Source organism: Balaenoptera musculus, chromosome 10, assembly GCF_009873245.2.
Source record: "Balaenoptera musculus isolate JJ_BM4_2016_0621 chromosome 10, mBalMus1.pri.v3, whole genome shotgun sequence".
In the NCBI taxonomy this organism is placed as follows: domain Eukaryota; kingdom Metazoa; phylum Chordata; class Mammalia; order Artiodactyla; family Balaenopteridae; genus Balaenoptera; species Balaenoptera musculus.
In genome coordinates, this window is record NC_045794.1 from 38,159,120 (window position 1) to 38,176,388 (window position 17,269).

A 17,269-nucleotide genomic window follows, 5' to 3' on the forward strand; every position below is an offset into this window, starting at 1 on the left:
GGAGAAAGGAAGAAAGGGAGAGAAAGAAAAACACAGGCCAATATCCCTCATGAATATAGATGTAAAAAAAAATTCTTAACAAAATATTAGCAAATAGAACTCAGCATTATATAAAGAGAATTATATACCATGACCCAAAGGGATTTATCCCAGGGATGCAAGGCTAGTTCAATATTTGAAAATCAACCAATATGATCCACCATATTAAAAGGCTAATGGAAAAAAAAAAATCACATGATCAGTAGTGCCAAAGAAGCATTTGAAAAAAATTTAACACCCATTTTTTATTTGAAAAAAAAAAAAACTTGAGAAAAATAGAAATAAAATGCACTTTCTTCAACTTGATAAAAACTTTCCTATGTTCCTTCATGGAAATCCTTTTTATAAGTCTCTCCACCTTCATCTTTCCAAATTTGTTGACATCTTATTTCCTAATGCCCTGTTGCCTTTCTTTTTGCTGTTCGTGATTTATTTATTTGTAATCCTTTACTATTATTTTAGTAGGATCTGAGGAGAGGGGGGAAAATGATGGTGCTTAATCCACCCTCTTTATCCAGAAGTCCCTACTCATCCTTTTAATTACCACTCCCTCTGAGAAGTTCTCTTGCTGATGTTAGAACATAGAAATCTCTTAACTCCTAATTCATTTGACATATAACTGTCTTCTGTCTTCTGTTTCAAACCTAGGTGAGTCCACACCTAGGTTTTAAGCTTTTTAAAGTAATAATGGCTTTTTATATTTCTATTTACCCACCGAATATCCAGTACAGTATTAAGTGTTCACTATTTGATTGCTAAAAATAAGTAGATTAATTTTATGAATTTATAATATGACCCCATTCCTATATTCCAATTTAATTTTTTATTAATGTTTTAATGTGGTGGATCAATGAACATATTACATCATGGATTTCACAATGCACAAGCCCTATTATACATGACAGCTTATGGGAGAAGGTGTAAGAGTTCACGTCCAAGTCCCAAAATGAAAAGCACACTGCCATCTCCTGGATCAAAGCTAATAATGCAGCCCTTGAAAAATGACATGAATACAGCTCCGAGTAAAAAGCAGATCTATGAAAAGTAATTATAGGTGAAAATGAGACTCTTTGCTTTCCTTCTAACAAATGTTAAGGATAATATAATTAAAATCAATATTGATCACTATGGTAATGAAAATCTTAGTCCTGAATTCAGGTCATTTACAGCTAGTTAAGGTGACCTGTTAAAACTGTCTTCCAAGTTCGTCTAAGGAGCCGCACTCCCTTACATGATTTTCTTTTTCTGAATGTCCACCCAGCCTGGATTCAAAATTCTCTGGTGATCAAAGTTGTCATGTGGTTGATATTAGAGAAAACTTTGTTCTGCTTTGCTCTATCAAAAGCAATGACAATTAAATGAAATGAAAAATGAGATGGCAAATATGCAGTGCAACCTGACTGTAGCATTTCAGACTGCAGGCTGGAGTTTTTACCACAGACTAAAAATCCACATTTTGACTGACTCTGATTATCCAAATCAGGCTTTCTTGGATGGGAAAGAAGGTGATAGGGTGAGTCAAAAGGGCAAAGTCCAATCCCAGGTACCCAATGTAATAGACAAAATCAAAATCAAAATAAAGCCAACATTTGGGGACTCACAAGCATTTCTGCATTCTTGTGTGTTTCCTGGCTTTTCTTTTTCCTTTGGGAAGATTCTCCCATTGTTCTGGGAAACACAGTTGGGGTTTTGGTCAAGGGAAGTCCTGAAAGCAGGAATAACACAAGTGCCAAGTGCAGAGGCTGCAGGCTGAGATGCTGAACCTTCAAATGCAAGGCCTGTCTTCACGGGGAGTAGTGAAACTCTGCAGAGACTATGAGGTTTGCTCATAAACTGTGAGGTTTGGAACTGGGCTTGTTTCACCTGACTTAGGCAGCTCGTAGTGGAGAAGGGGCACCAGTGCAAAGAAGCAGTGGACTCCAGGAGCAGGGCTGCCTGTTCTCTTTTCTGTCCCCTAATGCTCTGACGGCATCCTCAAGTATTCGGTAACGTTTTGTTAAACTCTGCCTTCTGGTATCAGCTGAGTTTGGGAAGCTAACGGAGAGGCCTGTGCCCACACGTGGGGTTAAACCGGCCTGGGGAGGAGCGAAGCCTGGAGGCTGTGAGGGAAGGCTGCAGCAGCCGTCCAGAGAAGAGCTGACAAGCAGTCAGGATGGACTTGGGCACGGGTAAGCACTCCCTGGGCTGGGTGTTGCTGGGACCCATTAAAGCCTGGTGTCTTCCAGTGACACAAGGAGGCAGCTCAGGTTATGTTTGGGGGCATCAAAGTGATGAATGATCCCCTAGAGCTGGAGCCCTAGTGATGATACCTAAGTCTATTTAAGTCTGGTACCCTCTCTGGATTCTGCATCTTGGGGGCTTCACATGGCCTTACTGTTTGGTCTGCAGTAGAACTGAAGGCAGATGGGGGCCACCTTACAGCATCCTCACCCTCCACTAACCTCAGCCCAGCTGTTACTGAGGTAACAATAACCAGAGCTATAAGTTAGGAGTGCGTAGCACTGAACCGACTCAGGAGAATGCTCACCCTGGAGACTCATGGATCCTCAAGTCAAGTTGTGAGCCCGGGACCTCAGCTTCTCCAGGCCCCACTCAGGCAAAGCTCTGAGCCTGTGGGAGGTGGCAGGCTCCTTACCTTACTCTTCTCCTCCATTTCCCCAGTTAGATCACCCTTTTCACTTCTGGATGACCCTAAACTCCACCTTGGCTTTGGTGTCCCAAAGGCCTGCCTTTGGATTTTTTCAGAATCCTCTTCTCCAAGGCATGAGGATGGTATGGGTTTTATCAGATAAAATTATCTCTGCTAATGGGCCAATTCGCTCAAATTCAAATTATTATAAGGCCTGGGCCGAGTAAAACTGTTTGTGTTTCCAAGAGGTCTAGAATAGGTTTTCCAGGCACTGCAGCAAGCCAGTGGGGAGACGTATCTGGCAAGGGGCCCTCTGGCACTGCTCGGTGGCCAATCCAGGGCTGGAGCCGAGGACATGATCAAGTCTACAACCAAGCAGAGCTTCCACCCTTGCAAGACTCTCTGGATAACACTGCTCGGGTCTTGAATTGTAGTCTCCTGGTGCTGAAATAAGGTCAGTAGCTAGAGAAACAGATTGGCACATCAGTGGTCTCTATCTATTGCTGGCTAATAAATACATGAGTGTTTTCCTTTGGTCCTCTTGCCATCCTAACAAACTACCACCTGACCAATGAGCAGTAACTAATCACAGAGAATTCCAGGATGTTTAGCACTCACAAAAGGCTTCATCCAGGGCTTCCCTGGTGGCGCAGTGGTTGAGAATCTGCCTGCCAATGCAGGGGACACGGGTTCGAGCCCTGGACTGGGAAGATCCCACATGCCGCAGAGCAACTGGGCCCGTGAGCCACAACTACTGAGCCTGCGCGTCTGGAGCCTGTGCTCCGCAACAAGAGAGGCCGCGATAGTGAGAGGCCCGCGCACCGCGATGAAGAGTGGCCCCCGCTTGCCACAACTAGAGAAAGCCCTCGCACAGAAACGAAGACCCAACACAGCCAAAAATAAATAAATAAAATTTAAAAAAAAAAAAAAGCTTCATACAAAGGGTAGAAAAGAGAGGATGGAACATGATATAATCTTTGGGATATCGAACCAATGACCACAAAACAGTCACAACTTCTTGGTCTCAACTTGGCCTTTTGCCACTGCAAATGCACTCCTTTACCAAAATTCAGGATCTGCCTTGACTTCATTATTATTATAGTTTTTGCTCTGATGTCACAGAACATACATATTCCATGATTCCAGTGAGACTAAAAAGCAAAATCACTATATTATATTACGCAAATGGACTCTATAAAGAAAATATCAAAACAATTTATTGATGATAGAAATTGGGAGGCAGGGAAAATAGAAGAGAAACAGGTATCCCTGTATGCCGGTAGTTAAAACAGACTTGAGTATCATATACAGACACAGCCATTTCCCACCGCACACGTGGGCATGCACACAAACACACACACACACAAACATGTACTTCCCTCTCTCTGGCCCAAGGAAAGAGACATTTCTGCACACTTCGTTCTGACTGCATTTTTGTGACATCTCTTCCTCTTCAAAGCCCGGTCTGATATTTATTTTAGATCCAGGTCCCATGCACTAAAGTACTGAAGGAAGAATACCCTTCCACATCCTACAGGTCCCTAGAAAGACCTTGTGAAACTGGAAAAGGGGACTCTGCTTGGTGTAGGAAGGTGGGGCTTCTGACATGGTCAGTATGGGGCACTGGCTTTGGGGTGTGAAAAATGGGTAAAGGGGGTCAACTGAATGGTGACAGATGGAAACTAAAATTTTGGTGGTGAGCACACACTATAGTGTATATGGAAGTAGAAACATAATGTTATACACATGAAACTTACATAATATTATATATAAACCAATGTTAGCTCAATAAACAATAAATTCACTTTCATTTTGATTCCTATGCTTTCTGCCACGTACATGCTATTTTCTGACGATCCACGGGGTGGCAGTAATAAAGAAATCCCAGCTGCCAGCCTGCCTCTACCCTGGTCCTGCTTTTGTGTTATCACGAAGATCGTTCAGCTGTGACTGCAGCGTAGAAATGAGTGTCTAAGTCAGTCTAACCTCTGTTGGACTCCCAGCTTCACAGGACAGCCTATCTCTCTGAGCATATTTTGAGCATTAAGTGAGATGATACATGCAAAGCCCTGGTACAGTGCCCAGCATACAACAGAGTGCATACAAATGGTAGCTAACAGTACCACTAGTCTGTTTGAACTGTTAGGACCAATAAGAGAGTTCCATAAAATTCCTATTCCCTTTCCACACTAATTTAGTATTCAAAAAATGTTTGCGGGTAGGAGCTCTCTGAACACAACCCTGTGAAAGAGAACTGAAATAATCCCCATTGATGATGAAAAGGTCTTTAATGTTCAGGCAAGTGCTTTGAGCCAAACTTAAAAGGCTCTTCATCTAGATTCTTCAGCTCATTCTATAGTGCTTGAATCCATTCATTCATTCATTCATTCAGCAAATATTTATTAACTTCCTATTATGAGCCAGGTAATGTGCTATGGAAACCATCTCTTGAAAACACATTGCATGTTTATATCCCACTGATATGCAGACTAATTCTAGTTCCCATTGAGTCCACGCTCAATGGTTCGTGGTGTAAAACTTGACTCAGTAAAGTCCGTATCATTACTGGATTCCATGTGAGGAGACCTGATAGAGGTTTCTGGAACCAGCACAGGGTTCTGAGTTATATCACTATTCACATGACTTTGGGCAAATAATTTAACCAAGTGCTGCCCTAAATATCTCAAGTTTCAAAGGTCAAATAGGACCAACTAAGTGTTGAGAAAACTATACAGCACAGAGCACATTGTTGTGATAAAAACTGTATATTCTCTATGGCCCTGATTCTTCGGGACAAAATTCCAGATGTATTCTGAATGGTGCTGCAAATTCCATTCTGCTACATGATTAATGGAATGATTGAGTCATCTACCCTTGTGTGTTTTCACCACTCTGGCTATAGGAATGGCTGTTTTTTTTAAACTCTCCTTTTGTAAAATTGAATTAATTCAGAATCACTTTTGCCTGGTGTTTGCGGACAATATACAGCAACAGCTGTCTCCAGCTCCACTCCCTTCCATTCAGTGAGCGTTTATCCTGCGCCCAGCTGCTCTGCTCTATGCAAATACAGTAGGCCTCCATCCCGAGACAGGAAGCAACTCAGGAGGCTCATTAGTGAAAGACAACGGACAGGGGTTGGAAGAGCATTTGATGTATTTCAGTAGCGTATTAGCAGCTGAGAATCTTTTATTACTGATGACATTTTTCCATACTTTTCAATATTTCTTATTTCTATACTCAACCTTTATTAAGTTGCTCATTGTATCCTGATTTCATCTGTCCCACACCACCCAAGGGATGTCCTTGGTTTCATGAAACTACATTTTCCCCCATCATCAGCCTCGGGGTCATCATCAATATGTCCAATTTGATGGTTTTAAATGTCGGTCAGTAAAGAAGCAGATTAGTTTAAGTAGATTAAACTAGACCACTGGAACTCAGGCATATCTTCCTCATTTACACTATTCCCCAGAGATAATAAACAAAAGAAGGATTCTAATGAGGCCTAAATTGACTTTTACCCATGTCAACTACATGACCGCCTGTTCCCTTTGATTTTTTTCTCTGACCACTCAAGCTGATTATTTCAAAACATGAAGTTTAAATGCTGCAGGATCATTATGTAAAATGTAAGACCCTCCAGGAAACACACCAAATGACAAGTCCACTACTGCTCTTCTCCCTGCGACCTCTCCTGCGTGAACAGGACTGGGTTTTGCTGTGCCATTAGGGAACTGCTGTCACAGCAATTTCCACTTTGCCATTTTACTACCCATCTGCAACTCAGGACAGCTAGAATGTCGTCACTCCTCCCCCACCTAACCAGATCCCACCTGTCCTTTGAGGCCCGCTCAGACCCCACCTTCTCCCTGCAACCTTCCCTGTCTGCTCCCCACATCTCCAGCTCCATTGAGCCTTTCATCACTCTCCTGCTGGCTTTGCAGCTGTCAACACAGCGCCAGTCACTGCCAAAGCACCATACTGATTCCATAAGCTACGTGGGAATCTACTATTTCCCATCTCCCATGTGCTTGGCTGGTTGCCATCAGAGAAGTCAACACAAAGTGAAGGAGTGCTGTCTTCTTAGATAAGCTGCCCACGGCCCTGGATCCTGGGATAGGAAGAGCCCAGGAGAACTAAGACACCAAGCCCTCTGTAGGCCCTCCGCACTGTTAACCACAGTCGCCACAAGAGTTGCATCTAGTGGGGCATACATAGCAGATGAACATTTATGAAGTACAATTACCCAGAGGCCTTTTTTGCTTACTTTTACACTCCATAGTAAGCATCAGTTAATGAAGGATTCCACATATTGAGGTGTTCAAGTAGGAGCAGCCCTTTTCAGATGTAAGGAATTCTGCCTCCTCACCACTGCCAGGTTGGGATTAGAAGGCCACAAGGACTGCTGTATAAAAGTAAAAGACATCACTCATCTTGTTAAATGTCTTACGGCTAGATGAGCTGACGTTAGGGCTGAGTTAAAGTGAAGCTATCCATCCTCATGCTTCAAGGGGAAATAATTGAGTTTTTATACCTATACAAGCTCAATAAAACAATCATGTTAAAAAGGATTTTTAATCAAGTCCTTTTGTTGCCCCAAATTATTATTGATTTTAATCCTACTGATACGGGGATAACCCATACTATGTATAGTTTCATTTTTCTTCTATTTTCCAAGTGATTTCTGTGAAAAAGTTGTGAATAGTGTAATTCTCCAGTGAATTAGAAATTCTGCTTTATTTTTTAATGCCACCTGCTTTATAACTCGCTTCATGAAAACAACTGAATCTCTCACCTCTTTTTCAAAAGCAAATGTTCCTGAAAGTCTACTTTCTACCTTTTCAGATTTTTAAAAGCATGAAAACAAGATTTCTTTAACCACATCTGTGAAGATTAGCTGTAGCAAAATATCTGCAATCAAAGCCAATCAGTAGCAGCCCCCCAAAAAAGGATTTGGTATGTGGTAAACTAAATCGATAGCTTCTTTGTGGAGTTGGTTTCAACATCACTGAATCTAAGGAGAAACTGTTTTCCTAGAGCCAGGATTAATGAGGGTCCTACATTAAATAACCACAGTGAGAGAAGAAATGCACTAACTCTAACCTAATCTAAGAAGAAAGGTGGTAATAATCTAGACTGATCCATCAATAAACGTTAACTGAGCCTCTGTCATGGACAAGGCCAATGTTAGCACTAAGAACACACATGACAGTGTCACGACCATCAAGGAGCTTAAAATCTAGTATGGAGTCAGGATGCACGCACATGAAAAATTAACAAATAAAAACAAATGAAAGGAGGGACTTCCCTGGTGGCACAGTGGTTAGGAATCCACCTGCCAATGGAGGGGACACGGGTTCAATCCCTGGTCCGGGAAGATCCCACATGCCGCAGAGCAACTAAGCCCGCGTGCCACAACTACTGAGCCTGTGCTCTAGAGCCCACGAGCCACAACTACTGAGCCCACGTGCCACAACTACTGAAGCCCATGCATCTATAGCCCGTGCTCCACAACAAGAGAAGCTACCGCAATAAGAAGCCCATGCACCACAACGAAGAGTAGCCCCCACTCGCCGCAACTAGAGAAAGCCCGCGTGCAGCAATGAAGACCCAACACAGCCAAAAATAAATTAAAAAATAAAATTAAAAAAAAAAAAACAAAAACAAATGAAAGGAGACTGTAGCCAATCAAATTCAAACTCGATCCCATACAATAGCCTTGATAGTGTATGGAATTGCCTACAACCCCCAGGGCAAGTCAAGGGGCTCATGACATGTTACATGACCTTCACCTATGCTGATCCCTCTGCCAGGACCCCTTCCCTCCCATTGTGCACCTGGACCATCGTTCTCTTATCTCAAGTCTCATATCAAATACTGCCTCCTCCTTCCCTGTGCCACCCAGTCTGACTCAGAGCTGCACCCTCCGTGCTCCCCCAGTGCCCTCTCCAAACTATCAGGGCACTCATGACACTGTACTGTAACTGCTGGTTTATCTGACTCCCCAGCTACACTGCCAACTACCGGAGGGCAGAAACTGGGCCTGTGTTTTCCCCAGTGCTTAGTCACCTACCAGCACATTACAGACACTCAAGAAATGTTTGAATAGACGTGAATGAATGCCACCACGCCCTGTGGATTCTCCCTCCTTAAGATATCTTAAACTCAACCTGTCTTCCATCCCTTTGCACCAGTCAGTATAGTATAGAATGGTGGTTGGGCAAGTAGCCTTTGGATACAGACTACCTGTTACCAGGTGACCATGGGCAAGTTACATAACCTATATATGCCTCAATTTCCTTATCTGTAAAGTGGAGATAGCAGAACCTACCTCCTAGGTTTGTTGAGGATTTAAATGAAAAAAGACATAAAGCCCCTAATGTCAGGCGAATAGGCAGTACTTCACGTTACCCATTATTATTAGTTCAAATGTTATTTATCTCCTGCATTCTTGTATTCTTCTAATTGGTCTCCCTGTTTCTAGCCACACCATCACCAATCCACTGCTCACCACTGCTACCAGAATGATCTTAAAACTCAAACCACATGTCACTCTCTTCCTTGAAACCTTGAGTGGCTCCCCATCACTTTCAGAAAACTAGCTTCTTTGTCACTGCATTAAAGACCCTTCATGACCTGGCTCCCACCCTCTCAACCATCTCCCCACAGCCAAGCCCCCACAAGCATCCTCCTGCCTATCAGCTGCAAAACCCCTGCAAAATCACCTTCTTATTAATGACTTAAGAAAAATTCAAGTCATTCAAACTTCATTATTATTATGTATAAGCTATACTTTATGACTAAATTTCATTGCCTGTTTATATATCATAAGACTATACATTTAGCAACATACAACATTAATAAACCCCAAGCATGTTGTAAAACATTGAGCTATACAAATTATGATCATCTTAATAAGTTATACCATGAACTGGGGAAATTATCTTTTTAAACAGATTGATTATTCCTCAAGTAATTGTAGGCATAATAATATGTATGCTGCAACAAAAATAAATTCTAAAATTTGACTGTCTTATTGATGCTAACAGCTATAGGATGGTGACCTAGTATTTTTTTTAACATGACAGCCTCTAAAATTAAATTGATTTTAGCAATATTTACAGGATGCCCAAAATTTGCTAAGTTGCTACTTTGAACATTTACTAAAATTGATTCCTACCATCAATTCAATTAAATTTTATATTCAATTGAATTTACCAAGTGGGCACCTAATTATGTGCAAAGGACTGGGCCAGGGACCATGCAGAACAAGGATAAGTAGAACACTAGCCTGGATTTCAAAAGCTCACAGACACCACACTCACATGAACCACGTACACACAAGCTATACACTAATTACTACCTTAAACATTCCTAGTTTTTAAACTTTTACACCTTGCTTTAGATTATCTGCATTCAGTTGAAATATAACATGGCTACGATGAGGAAAAAAAGCTGTAGCATTGAAATTTAAGTATGCTGTCAAGTAACCTATTTAAAAAGTCTAACTGAAAGTCTCCTTTCAACATAAATACTAAAAATACACATCCTGCAACTAAGCAATTTTATGTTAGCGAACTGGCACAATGGTACGAAAACATTTTATAACGAAACAATCTGATTATCTACTTAACTCCTCTATATAACTTTATTCATATGCTAAGGAAGCAACCTTGTCATGTGGTTGCAAAAACTCATGAAAATATTTTTAAAAATGTAACACTTATGGGGCACTGAAGAATGTATCTAAACTTAACATTTAAAATGACTTATAGGACTTCCCTGGTGGCACAGGGGTTAAGAATCTGCCTGCCAATGCAGGGGACACGGGTTCAAGCCCTGGCCCGGGAAGATCCCACATGCCCCACAGCAACTAAGCCCGTGCGCCACAACTACCGAAGCCTGCGCACCTAGAGCCCGTGCTCCGCAACAAGAGAAGCCACCGTAATGAGAAGCCCATGCACCGCAATGAAGAGTAGCCCCTGCTCGCCACAACTAGAGAAAGCCCAAGCGCAGCGACAAAGACCCAACGCAGCCAAAGATAAAAACAAATAAATAAAAAAAATTTTTTAATAATAATAATAAAATAAAATGACATAAAACACCGATCTTTACAAGTATACCTCATTATTTATATTTTTATTTTCAGAAAAAAACTTATAAATAGTTCACTTAAGTATATTTCTCACTAGTTAAATCACAATTCACTTTATATTTAATTAGCTTACGTCCAAGAACAGTACTTTTCCTGTATGATATCATTTTCTTAAAAAGCAAAACATTTTATTTTCAGTAGAAAACAATTTACATATGAAATCCAAAGGCAATAATTTCAGTAAAAATGGAAATCAACCACCGTATCTTTTCTTGAGTTCTTCAACAGAACTATCATTCAATCCTGATTTGCCTATGTGATTGAATAATACACGTGCAACTGAAAAAGAAAAAAAATTCATTTTAATCTCCATTTTTAAAAAGTAAAGCAAAAATTAAAGGGAGTAATCAAATCTGTTAAATATTTTTTACATTATAAAGCAATCATTAGGATTATTTATAAATTCTAATTCAGATATTTAAAAAGCCAACCTGAGAACAGAAAATTATACAGCAGTCCAATGATGTTTCTTAGCAGAATATTTTGCTTTGGCAGTAAAAAAATTTCCCCTACATCTTCAATGACATTAACTTTGCAGATTAAACATAATTCATTCTGTACTACCCTAAAGATTTTTGACCTGTGTAACAAGTATACTTTTACTTATTTAATATTCCAATTAACTTTTTCAAAACTTAAATCATTTTAAAAGAAAAATTTATATCACTACTATAAATTAAAAATTAGCAATAACATTCACAAAAATCATGTTTGATGGGCAAGCTATATACATTTTTATAATAACAATTAAAAGTTAAAAAAAGATTTGCTTATGAGTCATTTAAAATCTTTATCTTTCATACCACTGAAATGGCTGGTCTACACTCAACACTATGGAAAACGGGATTATAGTTCATACATTCCTCAACATTAAAACTAGCTAACAGTTTTTAATAATGATGACAATAATAAAAGACAACAACAGCTACTATTTACTGAATATTTAGTTACATGCCAGGAACCACTGTAAGTGCTTCCCATGTTTAACTTAGCGGACAGTGGTGACCCCACCAAGACAGTACTGTTGGCAGGCCAGTCTGAAGGACCAACTCACATTCTTTGACCGCACTTCAAGTTATCACATCACAGTGGCAAGAAATGCATTCACTCATGCACTGACTAAGAGGTTATTATGTACTAAGCACTGTTCTACACGCTGAGGCCTAGAGAACAAAGTAGACAAAGTTCCTGCTGTCATGGAGCTTCCATTCTATTAGGGAGAGAGAAATAATAAACAAATACTTAAAATACTGTCAGCTAGTTCTGTATTATGAAGAAAAATAAAGCGAGGTAAGATGACAGAGGGTGACGAGGAAAGGGAGGCAGGCAGTTATTGTGAGTAGGCCTGTGAGGAAAGGTGCCTCTGAGGAGGTGACTATTAGGTGGAAACTGAATGAAGTGAGGAAGAGGCAGGAGAGGATAGTCTAGGCTGAGGGGGAACAGTCAAACACAAAGACCCTGAGGCCATAAGAAGTTTGGCAATTTGGTATATTAAAAAGACACAAAGTCAGTGCAGTGGGGCAGAATGACTAAAAAAAGTGATAGAAAATCAGGTCAGAATAGTAATAAGAAACAGTAATACTTTCAGGGAATTTCAGGGACTGTTTCTGATTAAAGGTTAAGCAGAAACTTCTTTTGGTTTACCCCTATTAGGAATCTCTCTAAATTACATGTCCACTTCCCTAAGTTCAACATACAGAGTATTTTTCTTAGTGATTCAGATTCAATGTCACTGCTACAAACATAAAGAAGAAACAGAAAAGGAGCCCAAAGTATGTTTAGTCCAGAAAGTATCTGAAAATCATAGTTTTTGCTATTTTTAAAACTAAAAAACTGGTACTCCTGCATTCTAATGATTTTTCTCTTTTTCCTAAAACTACAGTATAGCCTTAAAACTCCAAGTACAATTGACCCTTGAAAAACACGGGTTTGAACTGCACAGATCCACTTAAAGGCGGATATTTTTCAAAAGTAAATACTACAGTACTACATGATCCACGGTTGGCTGAATCTGTGAATGAGGAACCTCAGATACTGTGGACCGACTATAAAATTGTACATGGATTTTCAACTGTGTGGAGGGTTGGTGCCCCTAACTCCCATGTTGTTCAAGGGTCAACTGTAATTGAAGCTTCTCCATAGTTTGATTTTACTTAAATTAGGGTTCCCCAAAACTGACACTTTATGCCAAAGACCGAGATGTAGAAATAAATAAGGAATCTAACTCTTCAGGCTCATCACCTGCCTCTTTTTACCCTCTAACTCTACAATCCAGCCACACTGCACTCCTTTTAATTTTCTGAGCTCAATTTGCTCTCTCCTGCCTCAAAACCTCTGCGCATTCCCGCCTCCTTCATCTGGCTCCTGCACTTCTTTGAGAATTCAGCTTAAATCAAACAAACTCAAGGAAATTAGCTCAAAAAATGAGTGAGACCTCCCATGCACCCACGCCCAGTTGCAAGCTCCTGTGGCAGAAACCCTGCATGAGTTCCATCATGCTAGGAGCTCAATCATTATGCTATCACTGCGTTTTCAAGTAGAAGAGCCCAGAACACCTCGGTTTAATTCCTGGGTCTGGCTTCCTAGCTATGGAACCTTGGTCAAGGTCCTTACCTGTGTATGCTTCAGTTTCCTCCTTTGTAAAACCAAAATGATAATCATACCTACACCTCACAAAGTTGTTGTCAGAATCAAAAAATTTAACTTTACTTAATTTAATAGTCATTCAATTTAATTAGCTTAATTGTAATTAATTTAATTGTATGTACCTTGTACATAACTGACATTCAATAAATATTTGCTATTATTTGTTGAATAAAGGAACGCACAAGAATAAAGAGATATGAAAAAGCTTTCTTCACAGAACTCACTTTTCTTCTCAGGTTCTGACATAAACATCACTGCCATATCAAACCTTCTTAGTTCAGAAAGTCTTTGTAAGATTTCAAAGATGAGTGATGGCTTTTCTTTCCTGAAATAATCCAAATAAAAAAACAAATGATCAATGAAAAGCAGCTCATTCAGTCTGCTTACTAAAATAATATTTCTAATTATATATAAATAAGGTCTTCATGTATCATTTTTCCCTGCATACTGTCTATATTTTAAGTGCCCAAATGAAGAATTTTATCAAGTCAACTGAAAAAATTGTAATATTCTTAAATGTGAGGCACAGCACAGATGTTATTAATCTGCTATAATATTTGTCACTTCCATACTCTACCTTTCTCTAAAAAAAATTTTAAGTCCTTTTTCCTCCTAATCATTTCCTTTTTCATTGTTTGTACTTGTCATCTCTTTACAACTTCTGCAACAGCTAAATTTACAAGAGAGTTAATTTTGCTATATAAAAGGTAATATGACATCAAAAAGAATGAATTTCCCAAATCACTAGAAACAGCTGAGCATTACAACATGAAAGCATAACTAAACTTACTTACTCAATGTAAAAGTCATGCAGAATTTTAATGATATGGTTGAATACATCTGGATCTAGATTTTTCTGAAACAGCTTGGGATACAAGGATGGTTCAATTTGCTTGGGAAAAATATAAGGTGTTAGAAAATTAAATTATGGCAACATTCCCAATCACAAATTATTTATATAATAATTGCTTAGTTCAACATAGTAAAAAATAACTATTACCCATTAGTATTCAATGAATAATAATGGAGTCACACTGAAATGTAACTATGATAGGAGAATGAAAGTTAGAGGAACTATAAAATAATCACTCTGTTCAAGACAGAGAAAAATCTCATGGAGAGATGTGTATTACCCAACAGAAACAGGAAATGAAAGAGAGCTCTCAAGGAGCAATAAAAAGAATTAGAGAGTTTAAAAACTAGAACTACTTGAAAAAGATAATGCTAAAAATCCATTATTTGGTAAATTTCATTATGAGTTAATTCTTTTCCTTGAGCAAATAAAAGCTCATTTTCAGGAGACTGACGGCCTAAATACTGCAAGCATTGTTTGGCACACAGAGGGCACTCAATGTATTTTAGCTTCTTTCCTCATCTTGAAGGATGAAGAGTTAAGTTTAAGTCATGATGTATGAAACTAGATTAAGTTACTTTAGAAAACAAAATTTAACACAGAACCTTTTTCAGAGGTTCACTGGTTGCAAATATTTAAAATGGTCTGACCAGGCTGATATATTTGTATCAGGCAAGGGATAAGAGCATTTTCTACAATCATATTATAAGCAAATATAGCACTATTATTATATAGTGACCAAAGAAGTTCTTTGACCTCTAACTTACAGGAGAACTACCAGCTTTCTCCCTCTTTCTTACCTTCAAATATTGATACAACGTATCTGGAGAATTTTTCAGTTGTCTGAAATCAGATTCAAGCTGAAATGAGTTTGCAGGAACTGGAGGAAGAGCAGTCCTGATAAACTGAGCAGGTGTTTTGTCTACCTCTATAGAAATCTTCTCACTCAAAGACTGACATACATCCTTTTTCAAATTGACTTCAGGTCTGAAATATTTCAGAGGCATCAAACAATTAGAAAAGAACCACAGGGCTTCCCTGGTGGCGCAGTAGTTAAGAATCCGCCTGCCAGTGCAGGGGACACGGGTTTGATCCCTGGCCTGGGAAGATTCCCACATGCCCCAGAGCAACTAAGCCCATGCGTCACAACTACTGAGCCTGCGCTCTAGAGCCCGCAAGCCACAACTACTGAGCCCACGTGCCACAACTACTGGAGCCCGCGCGCCTAGAGCCCGTGCTCTGTAACAAGAGAAACCACCGCAATGAGAAGCCCATGCACTGCAACGAAGAGTAGCCCCTGCTCACCACAACTAGAGAAAGCCCGCAAGCAGCAATGAAGACCCAAGGCAGCCAAAAATAAATAAATAATAATAATAAAAAAGAAAAACAAAGAGAAGAACCACAAATAGTCAAAGCTTATATAAGGAAACATCAACAGAGATTTTTAAATTTCTGACTTTATTCATACTGTATTTCTATTTATATTCTGCCAGTAGTAAATTCTTTCAGCTGATAATATATGTATACTTTTGACAAGACAGATTATACTTGTGCAAATTTTCAGATGCTGGTTACGTAATGACTATTCTCATTAGCTGGGCTAATAGCCTGGCCACCTTTTGACAAAACATTTCTATACACTGCATTATTATATCACATATACTCACAAGTCAACCTTTCGCTCTGAATTATGTGAATTACCACAGTTTCAAGAAAAATTCCAAGAAGGAAGAAATGCTTCCTCCTTTAAAAAAAAAAAAACCTGCCTACTTAGTTTTCCCATAATCTATACTATCACTCTAAACAGAACTACTAAATTTCAAAGTTTAAAACAAAAAAACCTTTTAATAGGATTGTTCAGTAGCAATGCAAAAATATATGAATAAAATCTCAACACCCCAAAGTAAACTACCAATCTATGTCTTTTATATTCTCATCATTAAGCAAATGCATGACTTTTTAAAAAATTCCAAACAAAATTTAAAGAGCCCATGAATATCTTAAATATTAATGGCTAGAATAATGATAATGCCTAAATTCTACATTGTTTATGAAGCTTCCCTATAAAAAATTAAAAATTCTTCCTGAATTACAAAGTGAAACATTTACTGAAGTTCTAGAAAAGAAAATGCACAAAATCAATTTGTTCAAGATACTTTCATCACTGTTTGCAGATGACATGATGCTATACATAGAAAATCCTAAAAATGCTACCAGAAATCTACTAGAGCTCATCAATTAATTCAGTAAAGTTGCAGGATACAAAATTAATACACAGAAATCTCTTGCATTCCTATATACTAACAACAAAAGATCTGAGAGTGAAATTAAGGAAACACTCCCATTTACCATTGCATCAAAAAGAATAAAATACCTAGGAATAAACCTACCTAAGGAGACAAAAGACCTCTACTGTGAAAACTATAAGATGTTGATGAAAGAAATCAGAGATGACACCGATGGAAGGATATACCATGTTCTTGGATTGGAAAAATCAATACTGTCAAAATGACTATATTACCCAAGGCAATCTACAGATTCAATGCAATCCCTATCAAATGACCAATGGCATTTTTCACAGAACTAGAGCAAAAAATTTTTAATTTATATAGAAACACAAAAGACCCTGAACAGCCAAAGCAATCTTGAGAAAGAAAAACAGAGCTGGAATCAGACTCCCTGACTTCAGACTATACTACAAAGCTACAGTAATCAAAACAGTACAGTACTGGCACAAAAACAGAAATATAGATCAATAAAATAGGCTAGAAAGCCCAGAAATAAACTCACACACCTATGGTCAATTATCTACGACAAACGAGGCAAGGTTATACAATGGAGAAAAGACAGTCTCTTCAATAAATGGTACTGGGAAAACTGGACAGCTACATGTAGGAGAATAAAATTAGAACATTCTCGAACACCATACACAAAAATAAACTCAAAA

At 39.0% G+C, this 17,269-nt stretch overlaps 1 protein-coding gene across 2 annotated transcripts in view; it reads right to left on the minus strand.

The window, feature by feature from the left end:
- Window positions 1–10,790: 10,790 nt before the first annotated feature.
- The window catches only part of RPAP3 (RNA polymerase II associated protein 3), a 41,440-nt gene continuing 34,961 nt past the window's right edge, over window positions 10,791–17,269 (minus strand). The window contains exons 14-17 of one of the 2 annotated variants that reach the window (XM_036865028.1): window positions 15,123–15,309; window positions 14,264–14,361; window positions 13,694–13,794; window positions 10,791–11,102 (exon numbers count right to left, since the gene is read on the minus strand). In XM_036865028.1, the coding sequence (XP_036720923.1) occupies window positions 11,017–11,102; window positions 13,694–13,794; window positions 14,264–14,361; window positions 15,123–15,309 (472 nt within the window). In that variant the 3' untranslated portion in view covers window positions 10,791–11,016. Of the gene's footprint in view, window positions 11,103–13,693; window positions 13,795–14,263; window positions 14,362–15,122; window positions 15,310–17,269 lie in introns of those variants that run through there. The other variant, XR_005021435.1, reaches the window with a different exon arrangement.